We start from the raw sequence: 20,309 nt of genomic DNA, 5'->3' as shown, positions 1-20,309 counted from the left end.
AAAAAAGAGAAAGAAAAAAGAAAAAGAAACCGCCTGAGAAGTCAACACTAAGAGAGGGTTAGGCTAATGGCAGTAGTCAGTTATAGAGGGATACACTGTGATACACTGTGCACTGTGGATAAAGGGCACACTCACACAAAAGGCAAAATCATAACAACCACATCTTTAAACTATGACAAGAATAAAAATAATGGAAAAAATTCACCAAAACACTAACAATGCTGTTTTTAAATGATGGTGAGTCCAGGGGGAGTTTTTATTCTCCTGTTTGCCCTAAGCTTCCTTTGTAGTTTGCTGCTTTACAGTGAAGGGAGAAAGCAGGCAAGGCAGCCTCTAGAGGCATAGCTGAGATGGGAAGTAGGAAACACAGGCTCAAATACTTGAATTTCTAAAGCACTTTTCCAAGGAGCTTAACAATGACAGCAATGAGGCCTCCTCAGCACACACTAGGGGCTGAGTGTTAGGCACACAGCGGCCATTCAATGGCTCCACACTGGAGGGACTTTTCACAAGGGTCTGGCTCATAGAAGTTATAGGACCAGCATAAGGTCACACAGCTAGGAGGAACAGGGTGATGCTGCCAACTAGGCTTGTTCAGCTCCAACTCTGAACTACCACCTGGTACACGATCCCTACTGTGGGGAAGACAATGTAGGAGGCCATGCTTTGGTGTCAGCTTACAACTGGAGGAAATAGTAATGACAGACGTGATGATTTTGGGACACATGGAAATGGCTCTGTTGTCCTTTCTGGAAGGCACAGCCTGCTGAGGACCACAGACCCTGACAGAGCACCGAAGGGCTGGAGGAAAGATGGGGTGAACCAGATGTGGAGTACTGGGTACCAACCTCAATATTTTCCAGTCCAAAACTAAAAAAAATTGTGCTGGTCATAATCTCCCAATGATATATAATGCTATATTATTTATTAAAGTGACTGAAGTGAAAATATAAACAGAAGCTCGAGCATGCGACTGACATATACACCAGAGAAAAACTCAGAAAACAAACCAGCTAGTCTCAATGTACAAACGCAATCGGCTTGGCTGAGGCCTGCCTCATTCTCCTGCCTCCTTCCTCCTGGGTTGAGAAGGTGAACCTCAGCAAGCAGAGTAAGGATGTGTCCAGACTCAGGAAACAAAACAGAGATGGATGGAGACATGTTAAATGAACGGAACCACACAGAAGGCAGTCTATACAGATAATAACCTGCTGTGAGGAGGCCAAGCTTACAGTTTTGGGGACTTCGTATGCTATCTGAGTAGACACGCCTCCCATGTCAAGAACACCAGCTGTCCGTTTCCGCACGATGGCCTCGTTGCTCTGGCTGCCGGGAATGTTGACTTCCACAACCGCCTCATCATCTGGAGAGAGAAGTGTCCCCTCTCTTTGAAGAGCACTCAGGCCACTCCTCCCCATGAACTCAACTACAGCTTAGACTGCAGCTCTGCTCACCCAACCCTTTGTACTGAACTATCTCATAACACTTAGGTCCTTCTCTGCCCTTGGGTTGACCATAAACTGTGGCTGTAACTTCCAACCAGATGGTAGTAGAAACATGGCACTTACCCTCCTCAATATGCTCAAACCGTCCAAGGACAAAATTGATGCCGATCCAAGCATACACACCTAGACATTTCAGAGCAAAATTAAGAAAAAAAATGAAGTTTAAAATCTCTGATCGATTTGGTCTGTGTGAGCTGTCTCACTTAACCCCTGACAGCCTGAGACAGAATCACCAAATAACACATTTCTGCTGTTCTATCTTGCCCTAGATGGTTTTACAAGAACTCTCAATTCCCTCCCACCTTTTTTTGACCTCTCAATTTTAAAGCTTATACTTTATATCAGATGATGTTGAAAATATAAATTCCACAGTGATTCCACACTAACTTCCTCTCATCTTTCCTGTATCTTTGTCACCCACATAGCTACTAGGTCTCAGCCTATACCTGTCAACATTCCCTACAGCCCATTTCTATCCAGCCCACTGCTACCTTGATTTGTGTCATCATGCAGTGAAGGTGACAAGCTAATCAATCTTTGACAACAACCTCCTCTATCCTATCCTGTTGGGCTGGGCCAAAGAACAATGTCCAAAGTAACAGGCTGATAATTCAAGATGTGTCCAGCTTTCAACATCACCACTTCCTTTCCACAGGGCCATGATCTGGCCAAGTAAAAGCCCATGTTGGTCCACAGTGGCACTCCTTCCCAACCGCAGTAACAGTGATCACTGCTGCCCCACCCAAGTTTCTTCTACCTACTGATATAATGTACTTTCTTCCCAAAGGTTACACTTAGAATACTCCTAGCTGAGCAGAGGGAAGGAGATGACTTTCTCTTTCACAGTCCCAGGGTATTTTTTCACTTCCTTTGGGTGCCGGAAGTGATCTCTTACAATTCTGAGGGCTGTACTTGTCTGTAAGGAGCTCGTGGCTGATCTGCTCAAGTCTGTGTTTCCTGGTGCATTTCCACAGGAACCCTGGCTGGATGGTGAGTGACAGAGGACAGATACCACACATCTAGGTCTCTGCTCCTAGAATATCATTTCACTGATTGGTTGTTTCTCACTCAAGTGGAAGAATTTCTCTAAAACAGAACTAGTATTTTCTCAGTTCATCAAAGGCAAGAATTCCTCTTTGGCAGAAGTAAGTCAGAAGTTCATGGCCCAGAAGGATCTCTCAGCTGGGCAAGGACACAGACTTCCTCCATCAGTCTGTCCAAAATACATTCTTTAAATGTGGTGAGGACAAATGAGTTATGTTTAACAGTTTTAGGGCTATCCAATAAGACCAGTCATCTAAGAGACTTGTGTAGTCTTTAAGAGTATCTCAGGGCTATGGTTTCCAGTGACTCAATACATTGCACAGTGTGGAGGGAGGCTCTGAAGGTGCTGCTTCCAACACTCCAAACTGATGGTCTGATACCAACCTTCTTGTTTTCCTGAGATGACTTCGGCATGGGAGTCAGAAAACAGGAAGTCATAGTGCACAGGGATGTCGGTCAGGAGGTCCTCCAGGATGGCTTTCTGCTGGCTGTAAGGCAGTCCCAAAATTTACCACCAAATATCCTTTTTTTGTTTGTTTGTTTTTTTAAAGACAAAAACAAAGACACCTTGTGATTCTGTTATACCCTACATGAAAGAGTTAATTGTAAAACTAAAGTGATTCATTGAAAAGATTGCTTATCTCAGGAATGTTCTTTCCAAATGAAAAAGTTATGTGAATCATGTGATTTCCAGCTCAGTGAGCGGAGTACGTGTCCAGCATGGACGAAGCCCTGAGTTTCATCCCCAGCAGTGTATAAACTGGGCATGGTGGTGTAAGCCCACAACCCCAGCACTCAGGAGGCGGAGGTAGAAAGACTGGAAATTTAAGGTCAGGCTTTACTACATATTTAGTTTGAGGCCAACCTGGGATATGAGACTCCGTCCCCCCAATCCCTGCAAAGTTAACCTTATAATTTATAGTAAAAAAATAAAAAAGTAGATTAAAAGCTCTTTGATGAAGTCTCCATAAGAGAATAGCTCTGAGACTAGTCTTGACTCAAGAAAGGACTTTCAGCGCCACAATACAGACAGTAACAACGACGAGGAGGAGAGAGCAGTGAGCCACCCCTCCTTTGCACAGATCACCCGCCCTCCAGGCTGAGGAAGATCACCTTTCAGGAAGGACTCTCATTCCGGCTGTGCAGAGAATGTAGAGAGGTGTCTCTTTGTGTTTGGCCCGAGGCACGTGTTCTGCAGCAAAGCTCAGAAGCGGAGAAATGTAATCGCTGACTTTTTCTGGAGAGGTAGCAAACTCTGAGATACCTGCAGAAATGGACAGCTGGGTTAGCAGGGATGTCATGGTGCTAAGAGAAAATGTCTTCAGTGTGCTGCATCCGGGAGAGACTCGGGCTTCACTCTGTATCCTCCTAGCATTGCCTATCCCTCTACTTCCACACTGCTGTGTGGTATGAAGGGTTTACTTCCATGCCCTCTTCGCTGTCATCAGGATATCGATCTGACTGAGCATCTGCTATGTGTCCACACAGGAGCACATTCTTGCCCTTGAGAAACGTGCCCTTCTCTCCTCAAGCAAATCCCAATGGCTGTAATGCCATCCACATGCCACAGGTCTCCAGCTCACAGCATCAGTCCCTAGTTCTCTTCCCCAACCTTCAGATCAGGTCATGGTGACTGTCTAATGCACACAGCCACTGCCTGTCCTCACGGACACCCCAAACACACAGTTTTGCAGCTGGTACTACAGATCTGTTTCTGCTGCCTGTTCCCCACACTATGCCTAGGCTGGCATCCAGGGTAAAGTCTCTCCTCCCCCTCCCCCCAAGACTGCCTTCCATTTTCACTGACCACTTCTGAGTATGCTTATGCTAGTTTCTTCAGATACTGCCAACTACTGCTGGCCTAGAGTAACTCACTGCCTTCCGTTTCCACTTATCGCTCCATTCCCTACCCCAGGGTTGCTTTTGTTTTTGTTTTGTTTGTTTGTTTGAAACCCTCCTATGGGTCCTTTAACCAAGCTAGACAAACTCAGCTTAGAGATACACAGCTACACACAAAACGGCCCATCCTTACCTCCTCTCAAGTCCCTTTCTCTCACCTCAAAGCACTGAACTAACTCTTCTGCACCCTGCTCTGGCCTTTGGGCTTCTGAGTCCCCTGCAGAAAGAGCCTTCTCTTCCTCCACTTCCTTTACCCAGTCAACTTCTGCCTGTTTAATAAGCTTCCACAGAAGTCTTCCCTAGCAGAGCCCTAAAGGACACCAGCTATCCTTACAGCCTGTGCGTCACCCTGTGCCAGCTACGTATCTGTTCATCACACCACATTCCTTAGTTGCCTCATCACAGCTGGTGAAGGGCATGCACTGTGTCTTGTGCAGTTCATATCCCAGCACTGAACAGTGCCTGGCAAGTGGAGATGCTCAGGAAAATCTGCTCAATACTTACTATTAAAAGTGGATGGGAGCTAAGGAGACAGCTCGGCAGTTGAAGCATTGGCTGGTCTCGCAGAGGACCTAGGTCTGTTTCCCAGCACTTACATGGTGGCTCACAACCAACCAGTTCAGGGGCTCCAATGCCCTCTTCTGGACTCCCTAAGCAATTGTATACATGCATTGCATATACATTGCATATACCCAGGCACACAGACATAATTAATAAATACATCTCTTTAAAAAGTAAATGAGTATTTATAGCTGTCATTGAGCCTACAATATCAAAACAATGGGGACCTGAGAAGTTCTACAATTTATTGCTTTACACATTAGGGAATTGTAGACCCAGAAAGGAAATAGCAGAAAATAGAGTTAGATAAAATAGAAAATAGAACGTTAAATGTTAAAATAAAAAAGGCAAAACTTTTGACTCTAAACAGAGAGCTAGTTCAGTGGAAAACTAAATCCCAAACTAACCAGAATCTATTTTACTATACTTAGATCCTTGTTTATATTAACACTGGGAGACGAGGAGTCATTGCTATAAAAATGGTACGCTGATTTCCACCTGGGTAAGAACCATGCTAGGCCGGATCTAACAGATTGAGATCCCGGCATACACCTCCATGAGGACTTGAGTTGCCTCCCACGGGCTGTAAGGAGAACTAATCTCCATTAGGGCTCTACTAGGAAAGACTTCTGGGGAAGGCCTTCAGCTGGAGGCTGTCACGTGAGGCTCGTCCAAAGGCAAAGTGTTTTACTGAGCTCTAGTTCTGAGGCTCCTGGTAAATTTTTATATGAGCAATAGCAGGTTAACCTGAAGTTATTTCTAGATTAAGCGAACATACAATTTTAAGGGTCAGAACAATGGAAAATTAAAAGTTAGCACTAAATAAATATTAGAATCTTTCTTTATGGATGTAATTTACACTTCTCAGATGGAGGGTAATAAACTACACTGGTTATTACTTATCAATATTCTGTTTTAATCTTTCTGTGTCACATTACAATTATCTGTATTTATGGACACAGTGTGACGACGAGACCCGTTGGCACATTGTAAAGCAATCAAAGCGAGCACCTAGCATGTCCATCTCTGTGAGCACGGACCATTTCTTTGTGTCTCTCTGACATTTTAAAAGATAAATTTATTGAATACTCTGCATTTGCTATTTTAGCACTCACACACTAGTGAGAGACAAAATGGAAGTTCAGTGCTTCTGTCATGCTGTGGAGTCTACTGTTTTAAATCGGAGCTTAGTGAGTACTGGGTATGGAAAGCTCATTTTACAGTGTTCCATTCCCACTGCTCCCAGGAGGGTACTAGCCACGGACAAGGCAGAGAGACCCTGAGAAGGATGGAGACTGTCGCTGCTTAAGCTGTTTAATGAGGAAACCAAGGCTTGATTTTACATCTCACACGGGCTTAGACATGATATGATTCTATCTTTAAAAATTGAGTGTATTTACATTCACTTTTTTTTTTAAGACAGGGTTTTTCTGTGTGCCCCTGAATCATTCTGTAGAGCAGGATGGCCTTGAACTCACAGAGATTCACCTGCCTCTGCCTCCTGAGTGCTGGGTTAAAGGCATGCACCACCACTGCCTGCTTACATTCCTTCTTTTTAGGTCCCAAGGCTGCCCTTATAAATACTCTAGAACATAAGAAATGTGTCTGGGCAAGTGGAGTCTAGTGACCTGAGGCAGAAGAATTGTAAGCTGAAGGTCAGCCTAGGTATCTTAGTAAAATATTGTCTCAAACATAAAAAGTGCTAGGGATATAATGTGCTGGTAGAGCACCTGTCTAGCATATATGACTCTTAGGGTCAATACCAGCTCCACGAAAGAAAAAGAGAGGGTCAAAAGAGGGAGGGAATGAGAGAGATGGGGGCAGGGAAGAGAAGAAAAAGGGTGGGGATGAAAGGAAGGTAGACATCTGGGTAGTAATTTAAAAAAAAATCACAAATACATACCAACATTTAAACAAATAATATGCTAATATTTAAAGTATAGATTGTCAAGAATTATCTGAAAATGTCTACCTTTAAGAAAGAGCTACCAAACAGGAAAAGCAAAACAAAATCTTCTCAGCAGTGTTAGCATGTGAGCACATATCATGGGACAACTGTGATGATGGCCATAGGTGACAGAAAAGACAGGCTGTGGATGTGTGATCAAGAAGCTGGTCACAGACACAGAACAGACAGAGAAGGAAGTGGGAAGGAAAACAAAGCCAGCTGTTACGTCAGGCCCTGCCTTGAACCTGGAACAGGGCTAGGCAGTGTGGAGTGAGAGGGGAGGTATCGCAGTGAGTGGATCCCAGAATTACGGGAGCCCAGAACCTGGTTCCAGTCCTCAGCTGTTCTCATCCCATACCGGGCTTAATCTTCATCACCACCGGCTTCCGGTTTTTGTCCCTCATCTGTCTGATGTCCAGCAGATCATGAGGATTGCCGTTGTGCCGAGGCCAGCAATAGACAAATATCCGAGACCCGCTACTACCGCAGTCCACCACAATGCCATAGTTCACGTTGGGGTTGTTGGTGTCTGTAGCCTCGACGTCTGTGACTCGGGCCAAGTACCTTATTTAGAAATACATGAGTGTTAGTATTTAAACAGACCACTGTCCTGCTCTAACAGGGAAGGCTCACTCCAGAAGCACCACGTCAGTGACCTCCATGCTGTGTAATGATCTCTCTCTATGCCAGATGATGAGTCAAAAGAAGCCCAAACCAATCCTGCCCACAGGGAACCTCCTACTCAGGAATATGCTCACCTCCCCTGAGCACACACCACAGGTTCCAGAGACGATTGTCTCCAAAATGAAAATGTTTACTCAGAACCCAGCTTAAAACAGATGGAAGGGGCTCCTTGACTATCCCAGGGTCTCTTACAACATGGACTCTGCAGGCAGCTGTCAGGTACTTCCAACAGTCCAATTTATTAACAGGTAGTCAGCACAGGGTCCAGTTCCTACAGCCACGTGTTCCTGTGCCTGTTCAGCCATCGCATGATGGTCCAGAGACTGCTCTCTCCTCTGATCATCATTGTTGTGAGTCTAACTCGAGTACAGAACTAACCTCTTGGAGGTGATCAGATCAAGAGAGAGGAGACATCAGAGCAACCCAACCCCTTCCTGCTGTGGGAACTGGGCCAAAGCCTTCACCAGATACAAACTCTGCTGGCATTTTGCTCTCTGACCCCCGGCTTCTAGAGCAGTGGTTCGAAACCTTTCTAATGTTGTGGCCCTTTAATACAGCCCCCTCATGTTGGGGTCTCTATAAAAGTTATTTCATTGCTACTTCATACTGTACTGTTGCTACTGTTACGAACTGTAAATACCTGTGTTTTCCAATGGTCTTAGGCGACCCCTGTATAGAATCATTTGACTCTCCAAGGAGCTGTAACCCACAGGTTGAGAACCCTGCTCTAGAGCTATTCGAAATACAACTCTTGCCGTCTATCAGCCGCCCAGTGTTGTGTCACAGCGGCTGGAACACAAATCTTTATCTCTTACCTTTGAAATTTCTTCTCTTTTGACAGCCACCCATACTTGCTGCGGATTACGACAACAGAGAAGTATAAAAGGGAGACAGCTGCAGCCAAGATACTAATGACAACGATTTGTCGTAAATTGGTGTTCAGAATTCGAGGACAGCCCACTGGAGAGATGCTAAAATGCCAAGAGGCAGGAAAGAGACAGGAAATGCCAATCCTGAAATTCCAAAGAAACAGATTTTAAAGCAACATGCTTGGATGAGACCTGGCCTCACCTGACCAGTGTTCAGCATGAGCTCCCCCTGCTTCCTGGCTGCTGGTGGCTGCACTGAGCATGTTCCAGGTTATTGCTGTTTGGTTATGCAATGTGTCATTATAAAATGACGAGAAGAGAATGACACTTTGCTGGTTATAATGGTTACTCCTATATTATATAATATACATACATTTCCCCCCTTTCTTGGGAGTATTACAAAAACACCTGCCTTTTCCCAAAAGAGAATCCCAGTTCATAAGTTTAGCCAGATAAACACATAAATCTATAATGAAATCCAATTTAAGGATGATAACACCAAAGGGGGATGGAGGATACAGAAATGGCATGCTGTGAGCTACCCCATAAATGCCAGCAGCCTAATGGACCCAACATTGTGCATTAATGAGTCAATGGCTTAGCAGAAGTGAGATTTTCTTAACATGCAATTCTAATGTAAATTTCTCCCAGATGACCCAGTAATGGGAAAAACAGTCTTTCAACAGTATCTCCTTTATGGAGTCAGTAATGGAACTCAGATGAGTCCCATGATTTTAGAAAGATTCCCCTGAGACATGTTTTACAAACAGAAAGGAGTTCAATGTATGCCACAAAGAGAGGCAAACTATAGAGCTGTCAGCGGTGTTGCCTGTAGGATACATTTCATCACTTCATGGTTTCTAACTTCATTGTTCTGAAGAGTATTTCATGGACTAGAACCTCTCATTGAAGGAGACAGACAGCCAAACCCTGGAAACTTCCACTCTTGTTTCCTGTCACAGGAGTTTGGTGGACACTCCATGCCTGTGTCTTCCTCTTCTGCACCTCAGAGGCTCAAGGCAGCTATCCTGTGCTAATAAAACATCTGAAGATGCCAACTTGCAGGCCTAAACTGCAGCGCACGCTAACCTTTGTGGTGCTCACCTGGCTATTTTCTTTCTGCGACAAGTGCCCCACTGGGCTCTGTAGGGCCAATGTGTTTAGTACAATACAACTTCAAACCCTTCCCTCTTAGGATTTAGATCATCTTCCCTCTTAAGAGTCATTTCTCAGCATCAAAATCTCAGGTTTACGGGCTAGTGATGAAGCCAACCACTCACCTTCCCATACTGAAAGGCCAAGCAAGGTCCAGGTGATGTCATGGGAGTCAGTTCTCGTCATCTACAATGACAGAATCAGAGCTGGGGTCTTCCTGGAGTCAGAGGCACCCTGGTTCAGCGTGAGTAAAATCAAGAAGAGTACAATCAGATAAAATATCTATGACCCTACCAAGCAGATGCTCAAACTCAGCCGTACACCACCTGACTGTGATCCCTGTGGGGAGACTACTGGGAGAGAGCGGCACTCTTGTACACCAATTTTATGCTGCTAGAGATACAGGCCTTGGTCAGGAGATGCTGAGAGCCTGGCGCACGTTCTTACTGCAGGCATTCCTGTAACCCTAAAATTTCAGGGCACTAAAAAGTTAGAGAAGATTTGGAGAGGTGAGGGGTGCGCAGGATTAACTCAGTGGGAACTGGAAGCATGTATTCACTTGTTCTGATGTCCAAAGTGCCCTGCAAGGTGTCCTGGCCTTAGTGCCTCAGTCCCGTCACCCTTGTCCGCTTTCCTGCTAGCCCCAGCCCTCACATCACAAGTCCTTCCAACTCGCCGGAGCCTGAGGATGGTCTCCGCTCTGGAATCCTGTAGAGGATCCTTGGCTCTGTCCCAAAGCTGTCAGTCCTTGAGTCCCCCAGCGTTCTGCCTAGACTTCACTCTCTCCTGACTTCACTCCTGCTCTGAGTCATTGCCTCTGAACTTACTGCCTCCAGCTCAGCTCATAAGTGTAACACTTATCAGGTAACTGGTTTCTTCAGCCCAGCTCCTCTCCTGAGTCATGTACACATCCACCATCAATCCCCAGTCTCTGTATCTGGATGCCGCATGGACCATGAACCGTGTTTCTAAAATCCCACTCCTCATTCTATTTAATCCCACCCCCTCTCCTTTGTCCTTTGTCTCACCCCCAGTCCCCCCATCTTCCCCATCCAACTTCTCAGAATCCTTCCCAGACTCCTGCTCACCTAAAACCTAACCTTTCGCTTATCTCTGTTTTAGGCTAGGCTCTCACCTCTTACCTGCACTGCCTTCTCCCTGAAGCCCCATCCGGGGCTCTCCGGTGCTTTCCTAACACCAGAGGCTCTCCGGTGCTTTCCTAACACCAGAGGCAGGGATTCTTTCCCTGAGGCTGACACACCCAGAACTCAGATCACATCAAGCCAGAATTCAGAATCTCAGTGACATCTCATGCCCTTCAAACAAATGCTGCAATCTTCCTGTGCCCTCCAGCCCTGCAGACTCGGGCCAGCTGCTCTTCTCTGACCTCCTCACCTGCTCTCCTCTTTCCCCAGCATTCTGGCTGCACTGGCAGCCCCCACCAGCTTCTAGAAGTCTCTCACTCTGCTCTGTAGCCTGCCTGCTCCCTCTGCTTCAGAGCAATCCTTACAGCTGATCACCTGATCTCCAGCGGGCCATTACTCAGTAAGTACACACACCACTTTCCATCCAGGTCTCATCCTTGATTTATTTTTTTTCTCATTTTACATTTACTTCTTTTTTTTGTTTATTTTTGTGTTTTTGAGACAAGGTCTCTACATAGCCCTGGTCAACTTGGTATTCACTGTGTAGATCAGACTGGCCTCAAACTCACAGAGATTTGCCTTCATCTCTAAAGGTGTGTGCCACCACACCTAGCTTAGCATTTACTTCGTTATTATACACACACACACCCTCACACACACACACCCATAGGAGTGCTTACTGTGCTCAGGCTATGCTCCAAGTGTTTATGGTTATTCTGGTCTCCAGATACCCTGTGGTAGGGACTTGCTACTGTGATATTTGGCCATGGGGCAGAGATTCGGGGCTGGGATTCAAGTGTGTGACTCACACTGTAATCCCTGTCCTCTAACGCACTGCACATGTGCTGTCTTTGTTGCTCTTGTCCCACGAGTCCTTCTGTAGAAGGCATGCTGATTGCTGCACTAAGCCACCAGACTCTGGGAAAGGTTCTGACAAGGGTCAGAGTTCTGGAAAGAAAAAGGATAAGAACCTCTGCATTGGATAAGTCTTTTCAAATCAAAGAGAGACCTCTGTTCCTTACTTTTCTCTCTTAGTGAGAGGAAAACATCCTGACTCCTTGGGTGTGAAAGAAGGCCCCTAAGCCCGCATGGCTCATAAAGCAGCTAGCTGGCGGCTATGTGTGGCTACTTAAAGGAGCTAAAATGAAACCCTGCAGCCAGACGTGGTGGCACAGGCTGGTCATTTTAGCTATTTAGGAGGCTGAGACAGGAGACTCAAAAGCAGTGCCCTGGGGCGGTTTCATATAAAAAGTAAAAGGCTGAGGACATAGCAGTTGTAGTGCTTGCCTAGCGTGAGTGAGGCCCTGAGTTTACACCTACTAGAAGAGTAACAGTGACATTAAATATAAGACTGTGACTATGAAGTGTTTGAAATCTTCACCACACGGCCTCTGCGTGGTCTGTGAGGGTTGTGGACAGGCCCACATGGCCTCTTTGTGGTCTGTGAGGGGTGTGGACAGGCCCACACGGCTTCTGCGTAGTCTGTGAGGGGTGTGGACATCAAAACTAAAGCTCTTCAGACAGCATCCTAGATCCCAGGATATTTCTATACCAAATACCAGTGGTGGAGTCCTCAGCCTCCGTAGAATGCCCCTCTCTGGGGTCTACTGGCTGAAATTCCTGCATCCCTTGGGGCACAAGGAGAGCATGATCCTTTTTAAGAACCTCTCTAATACAACAGGGAGCTCTAGAATTAGAATTGTGTTGATTTTCTCTTTACAAGGCCATCCCAGGCAAGAACCAGTGCCAGCTACACTAGGAGGGAGAACTATACAGATAATCTGACTTAAACCCAACCCTTAAGAATTTATAACCATCCCCACACCACAGCTCTGCTTGCCTCTAACCAGGGGCACACAGGAGCCTAACGTAACTGTCCTCTGAGAGGCTCTATCCAGCAGCTGACTGAAATAAATGCATATACCCACAGACAAACACAAGATGAAAGAGTTGGGGGATGGATTGAAGGCCTTGAAGGGGAAAACAACTCTACAGGAAGATCAATAGAGTCAACTAACCTGGACCCCTGGAGGTCTCAGAGACTGAGCCACCTACCAAAGAGTATACAGGGTCTGGACTGAGGCCCCCTACACACATATGTAGCAGACTTGCAGCTCAATCTCCATGTGGGTCTCCCAACTACTGGAGTGGAGGCTGTCCCTAAAGCTGTAGCCTGGCTACGGTATCTGTTTCCCAACAGAGTTGCCTTATCTGGCCTCAGTGGGAGAGGACGTCCCTAATCCTGCAGAGACTTGCTTCGCCAGGGGGCCCTACCCTCTCAGAGGAGAAAGGGAGAGAGATGGGGAGGGACTCTGTGAAGTGGGAAGCAGGAGGGGGCAGTGTTTGGGATGGAAAGAAAAGAAGAGGAAAGGAAAAGAAAGAAAAGAAAAGAAGAATTTATAACTCAGTATAGAGGAACATACAATTCTCTCCCCTTCCTCCTCACTGTGAAAATAAATAAATATAATTAAAAATATTTTAAAAATTCATAGCCTGTTGGTGGTGGTACACGTCTTTAATCCCAGCGCTTTAGAGGCAGGCAGATCTCTGTGAGTTAGAGGCCAGCCTGGTCTCCAGAGCAAATTCCAGAAATGCCAAGGATATACAGAGAAATCCAGTCTCAAAACAAACAAACAAACAAACAAACAAACAAACAAACCACCTGACCGACGAACTAACCAACCAACCAACCAAAAAAACATATACAATGTAAAAAGCATTCTAATGTAATAGATGTTTAATAATAAGTTTTAATGTATTTTTTTATAAAATAACTCTTTTAAAGTATTTTAATATAGTGAGAAATTCAATGCCCTAAAAATTTAAAATTTTAAAATATTCATTAAAAGGAAAGGGGATAATATAAGCAAATACTGACATAATCTTAAAATAATTAAGGTCTGTCTCTAAATGATATCAATGTCTCAAACTGCAAAAGAAAGAAAATATAACTATGTATAATTTTAAACCTCCCATATGTTAAAACAACAACAAACCCTTCTCAAACACAATAGCTTGGGAAAGGAACTTGTAATACTTGAGACAAAAGGTAACCATTCTTGAGGCTGGAGAGCCGCTCTGTGGTTAAGAGGACTAGTTGCTCTTCTGGAGTACCCAGCTTCAATCCCAAACATTCACATTTTTAATTCTAGCTCCAGGGGTCTCTGATGGCTAGAGTCTCCAAAGGGACTCACATTCATATGCAAATACTCACACTTAACAAAAGATGCAAGGCCAGGGTGTTCAGACAGACTGAGGGAAAACAGGACCTGAACACCCTCAGGCTGGCAGAGGGTCGAGGGTAACATGTACTAGAGGCATTCGAGTGACATGTGTAGACAGGTTCAATGTGCCTGCCCTCCTCTCTACATGTCTAGAAACTTACTGTGGTGGTTTGAATATGAATGACCTCTAGAGGCTCATCTACTTGAGCGCTTGGCCATTAGGGAGTGGGGCTACTTGAGAGGGACTGGAGATGTGGCCTTGTTGGAGTGGGTGTGGCTTTGTTTGAGGTAGTGTCACTGGGGGTGGGCTTTGGGATTTCAGAAGCCCAAGCCAGGATCAATGGTTCTCTCTTCTTCCTGCTGCCTAGAACTCTCAGCTCCTTCTCCAGTACCATGTCTGCCTGCCTCTGAAACTAAGCAAGTCCCAATTAAATACTTCTCTTTATAAGAGTTGCTGTGGTCATGATGTCTCGTCACAACAATAGAACATTGACTGAGACACTTACTCTTGGGAACTCATAGGATAGATTGTGACTGAAACATGCACAGGATGGTCACCACAGAACTGTGCTTAAGAGCAAAACATTGTCCAGAATGTCACTCAGAAGATGAATACACGCCTTGCACGTGTAAGACCCTGGATTCCTTCCTAGAGCTATAAAAACACAGGGAAAGCAAATGTGACTCATGGGGGTGAGGGCACTTTTACACAATAACACGGTATGACTATTAAAGGTGATTGTCACTCTGTACTTGATATGGTGGAGCACCACCATGTATAAATAAAAACATTTCATCACCAAGAGAAGAAAATTGATAAACAAGATGTTAGCAGTGTTGCTTATGTCTGAGTGGCAGTGAGACAGATAACCAGTTTTACTCTCTTCCTTAGGCTTGCTTAAGTTTTCAAACACATATATTAATTTCATCATCAGGACAAACCACAGAATTATTTTTGACAAACTACCTGTGTTTGATTCCCTCCCTCATCTGGAAATATGAAGAAAGACTACTTTAAAAACTCAGGCTGAAAAGGGCTGAAAAGATGGTTCAGGACCTAAGAGTACTGTTGCCCTTGCAGAGAGGACCTGGGTTCTAGTCCCAACACCCACATGGTGGCTGACAATCATTTATAACTTCAGTTCCAGAGTATCCAAAGCTTTTGACTTCTGACCTCTGTGGGCACCAGGAATAAATGTAGTTCAGACATATTCAGGGAAAACACTCTTAGACATAAAAGAAAAATAATCTAGACTAAGAAGAAAAAACAAAAGACATAGCAACTGTAATTTGAGCACCAATTAATCAATGACAGTTGCACAACAGTTGAGCCAAGAAGAGTGTTAAACATGAACTGATGTGGGAGAAGAAAAGCCATTAATGCCTCAGTATTATAAATGTGACATGATAGGAACATGAAAACTCCCAACAGCACTATCGTCCAGCAGAGGATGAAGAAAGCAACCGATGGCAATGTTGAGTTCTAAGACTCTCCCCTGTGAAAGCTCAGAGCCCAGAAAGGAAGGCTGGCGCCAATACAGAGGTAGGAGTAGGAAAGAATTTGGGTGTGGCCAAGAGAGATCCACCTTACCAAGAATCACAGCATACTTGGCAAACCTTATTGCATCTAGTATTGGTCTTAGGGCTTTCTTTTTAGTTTTAAAAAGATTTCCTTTATTTTTCTTTAGTGTGTGTGCAAGTGCATGTGCCTGCACCAGTGCCTATGGCGGTCAGAAGAGGGCATCAAGTCCCTTGCAGCTGGAGTGGTTGTGAGGTCTCTGGGACAGCAGCTAGCACTATTAATCACTAAGTGATTAAGTCTTTTTATCCCCAGGACTTTGCTTTTAAGACATGTAGAATTTTGACAAAAAGGACAGTCCATAAATTACTTATTATTTTCACTCAAGACAGATGCAAGGTTGATTGTTGCCAAGAAGTCACAATACAGTAACTTGATCTTAAAATGTAGACTCCCACTGCTGTTTCTGCACCTAGAATTCTTGGCACCAGAGCTCAGGCAAGCAAACTAATACTGCTGTCATGTTTTAAACAAACTTCTAAAGTACAGCAGGCCTATTACCAGGGAGAGCAAGAACCTTTGTGATTCTAGCTGCAGGGTCCTCCTTAGCAGAAAATTATGTAAGGGAATGAAGCCTGTGGTGGTTTGAATACGAATGGCCCCCACAGGCACATATATTTGAATGCTTAGTCATTAGGGAGTGGCACTATTTGAGAAGGGTTAGAAGGTGAGGCCTTATTGGAGAAGAGGTGTCACTGGGGTGGGCTTTGAAGTTTCAAAAGCCCATGGCAGGCCCAGTGTCTCTGCTGTGGATCAGGTTGTAGCTCTTAGCTACTGCTCTAGTACCATGTGGGCTGCCATGCTTCCCACCACGGTGTTAATGGACTGAACCTCTGACACTGTAACCATGCTGCCAATTAAATGTTTTCTTTTGTAAGACTTGCCTTGGCCAGAACGTCTCTTCACAGCAACAGGACAGTGACTAAGACAGAGCCCATCTAGACCATGGGGCAATTTCTTGATGAGCCTCTCCTATTATGTGTGTGTATGGGTGTTGGATCTCCTAGAACTAGAGTTAGAAACAGTTGTGAGCTGCCATGTGGGTGCAGAAAAGTGAACCCTGCTCCCCTGGAAGAGCAGCCAGTGCTCTTAGCCGCTGAGCCATCTCCTCAACCATGAAGCTGACACACATCAGCCACGAAGCATATTTGGTGAAAAACACAGGTAGAGTAAACAAGTATTATGGGATTTGGGTTAGTCAGACTTTTCATCCCTGTGGTCAGCACCTGGGAGAAAACTTTTTACAATAGAAGGACTTGCTTTAGCTTATGGTTTCAGAGATCATGGCAGAGCAGCATACCATGGCGGTCAGGAAGCAGACAGAAAGAGGGGACAGAAGGAGGATGCTGAGCTATCCCTAGCTGGCTTTCACCTTTTCCTCTTTATTCCATCGATATAGATAGCCTATGGGATAGTACCTAACATTCAGGGTGGGCTAACCCACTCTGTCAATCCTCTGTGGAAATGCTCGCACAGACATGGCTGAAAGCTGCATGCCTTACTAATATCTGAGGCATTCCCCAACTCAACAAGTTAACAATCAAGAGTGCCCATCACAACACGCTTGAGTACAATCAATCAAATACAGGTTAGATTCCAGGAGAGTCTAACTCTTGAGCTAGAAAACTTGAGGTGACCTGAGGAGCGTTTCAAAACAGAATCATTTAAATATCAGACGGTTAAAGGGGAACCTTGAACAACTGTAAACACTGGCAGAGCTTGCAAGAAACAACAGTCTGCCAGGGAGCTCTGAGGTGATGGCCGCTGTGCAGCAGTGACTCAGCTATTGGTGAAAGATACAACACAGCAACTTGAAGAATGAGTGCACAGAGCTACACACAGGCTCCACAGTTCTTCCGGGTTAAACAGCAAGTCCCAGTCAATCCTGCCCTACCCCTACTACTCAGGTGCTACTCTGGTCACCACTCTGAATGGCCTTATGCAGACGACACTTTCCCTGCACCAGCTCTGCGGTCTCTCCCCAGAATGGGACTTCCCTCCAGTCCCAGGTCCACATCTCCAACTTATTAAGCCAAGTCTGGGTAAAACATACCAAGTTCTGAATTCTCTGCCAGCTTTGGTTCTTACTTCTCCTGTACCAACATCCCATCATTCATTAAGGTCTGTCAATTCTTTTGTGTCTGTATGTTCATGTATGTGCAGGTACACATGTGCATGTGTGTGCGCATGTGTGTAGGCCAGGTCACCATGAGGCATCTTTGTTAATCAAGGTCTCTCACTGAACCTGGAACTCATTAACTAGCTAGGCTGGCTAGCCGATGAGCAACAAGTACCCCTTCCCCCAGCTCCCCCAGCACTAGAATCTGAACTTAGGTCTTCCTACTTTCCCAGCAAGCACCTTACCAACTATTCTAACTCCCCAGCCTCAGGATCTGTCAATTCTTCATCAAGCAGCCCACATGTCTTGGATGACCACAGCAGACGATGCTCCTTCAAGACAGATCTTGTGGGAAGCCACTTCTGCTTTCACTGCAAACACTCTTTATGAAATGCTACCTTCAAAGTACGACCAAAGAAAAGACCGAAAGCCTGTGGATCAATACCAGCCTCTCCACACAGCATGTGAAAGCTCAACTCATCATCTGTTCCTACACTACCAACAGCCTGTTCTAGCCTCACTCAAATACTATCTCTCTGTCCTGGAAGGTGGGCCTGTGCCACACAAGCTCTTCTAATACCGGCCTTTGGCTTTTAATAATGCTGTTCCTTCTTCATATTCAGCTTGTGCAATGGCACACCTCTCAGGGCCACTGGGTAATACTTTTTAAGTCTAGATTTAACTTGTTATACTTTCTAATGTCTTCCTGCACTCCAAATCTCATGATTCACATGTAGCCTTGTTGAAACAAACTGAATGCATACAGAGGGAAGACAGACAGACCCTTAGATCAATTCTCATGTTTGTCTCAAAGTCTCAGATCACACATTTCCTGAATATAAAGGCTAAAAGAATATAAGCCATAAATTCAATGGGCAACCAGAACAAGTGGTGGGGGCTGGCAGGATAGCTCCACAGGGAAAAACACTTAGTATTGTGCATGCACAACTATTTGAATTCATTTCCTGGAACCCCAGAAAAAGTTATCCTATAAACGCCGGTCATGGGGAGAGTCACATGTACATGCCCCCCTCCCCATCATCCACTCACACACATGCAATAATAATAAATTTTAAAACAGATGGTAAATCAACATTAAGATAAGCAAAAAAATTTAGCCACTCATATAAAATAAGCACAGTTCTGCAACTATGTCAAACAATTAACAATTAACAAATAACTATGTTAACAATTAACAAGCCAGATAATAAAGACAACTTAAACATAAGATAACACAATACAGATCTTAGGCCCCTCTGAGGAGGGAAGTGTAGGTAATCTCCTCTCACAAAAGCTTTTATAAAGCCTGCAACCTTACTTAACTGAGTGTCTAGTTTAGGAATGTTATTGACCTTTAGTTTACTGTGTAACATGCAGGTCTTGAATTATAAAGCATCTCTTTTGTTTTCTAGTGACATATGGTCTCAGCACCTGTGTTCACCTAGGTGGGGTCTGAGGCGCCCTGCAGGTTCTGGGATTATATTCCTGAGAATGGGAGACCTGTCCCTTTAAAAGGAGTCCACGCATGACTCGAGTTGAGAAACATAATCGTGCACCATCTCTCGATCAGCTCCATTTTTTCCCACGGGGGAAATCTAACAGGAAACTTCCCCAAAGCGCAGAGGAAAGCAAATACGTGATGCTACATGCGTCGGTGTCAGATTTCGGGAGGCAGGCAGAGGCCATCCAGCCCCGGGAGCAACAGTCCTTCTCCCTCAGCCCACACTCGCCACGGGGTCTGGGCGCTCCGGAGACCCGGCAAGGTGTCGGGGGACAAGCACCTGTCACCGGGGTCACGGGGCTGCGGCGCGTCGCCCGGATGTGGCGGGGACGACGGCTGGACAGGACCGTGGCCTCCCGCTGCCCTCGCCCCTCAGGACCCCGGCCTCACCTGCTGGGCGGGCCGCGGCTCCAGGGGGGCGGGCGGCCACTAGCGCACCGCATCCCGGCCACCAGCTTCCCGGAGGTTCGGCTCCTTTCCGGGAGCCACGCTGCGCGCCCCCGCCAACGTCACGTCACAGCTCCCGCCGGCGCGCGCACGTAGGAGGCGAGAGCTCGCGCGCTGGGGAGGGTGGGAAAACGGGCCTGCGTGGGGCGGGGCCTACGGATGATTAGCACCGAGTGCTGGGTTAGCCTCCCGACTCCTGCAGGGCTCCCTCGCCTCTGAGTGAAGGAGGTCCACATGGCTCCTGGGCATCTCTGGCTAGCCAGGTTGCCCCACGCCGCAAGGTGATGGTGCGACCACGGTTTAGCTTTTCTTCATACTCCGGATGATTCTAGAAAACAACACAGCCTAGCAAGGTCTAGGCCTTGTGGCTTAACTCAGGACACTATTATTCATTCATTCATTAATTCTTATGTGCATGATTGGGGTGGTGGGGCGCGTGTGCTGCAGCTCATGTCTGGGCATGTCAAGGATAACTTTCTGGAAAAGGTTCTCTCCTTCCACTCTAAGTTACAGGGACCGAACATAGACCCCCAAGTTTTATTCACTAGGTCATCTCACTCAATCAGTTCTCCACATGCTTTTATTCTGCTGGTTCTTGTTTTATAAATGGGAATTTATTTTGTCAGTGA

The 20,309-nt window shown here is 45.6% G+C and overlaps 1 protein-coding gene across 2 annotated transcripts in view; it reads right to left on the bottom strand.

The window, feature by feature from the left end:
* Entpd4 (ectonucleoside triphosphate diphosphohydrolase 4) overlaps positions 1–19,761 on the bottom strand; it is a 28,327-nt gene extending 8,566 nt beyond the window's left edge. Inside the window, exons 1-8 of one of the 2 annotated variants that reach the window (XM_028758781.1) lie at positions 19,624–19,761; positions 9,791–9,899; positions 8,457–8,654; positions 7,316–7,521; positions 3,663–3,813; positions 2,934–3,037; positions 1,569–1,628; positions 1,209–1,363 (exon numbers count right to left, since the gene is read on the bottom strand). In XM_028758781.1, coding sequence (XP_028614614.1) covers positions 1,209–1,363; positions 1,569–1,628; positions 2,934–3,037; positions 3,663–3,813; positions 7,316–7,521; positions 8,457–8,654; positions 9,791–9,798 — 882 coding nt within the window. In that variant the 5' untranslated portion in view covers positions 9,799–9,899; positions 19,624–19,761. The remainder of the gene's footprint in view (positions 1–1,208; positions 1,364–1,568; positions 1,629–2,933; positions 3,038–3,662; positions 3,814–7,315; positions 7,522–8,456; positions 8,655–9,790; positions 9,900–19,623) is intronic. The other variant, XM_028758782.1, reaches the window with a different exon arrangement.
* Between the last annotated feature and the right edge of the window lie 548 nt (positions 19,762–20,309).

Source organism: Grammomys surdaster, unplaced genomic scaffold (genome assembly GCF_004785775.1).
Source record: "Grammomys surdaster isolate TR1022 unplaced genomic scaffold, NIH_TR_1.0 126219, whole genome shotgun sequence".
In the NCBI taxonomy this organism is placed as follows: domain Eukaryota; kingdom Metazoa; phylum Chordata; class Mammalia; order Rodentia; family Muridae; genus Grammomys; species Grammomys surdaster.
Note: the sequence above shows the minus strand (reverse complement) of the source record. Positions and strands in the feature narration are given on the sequence as shown.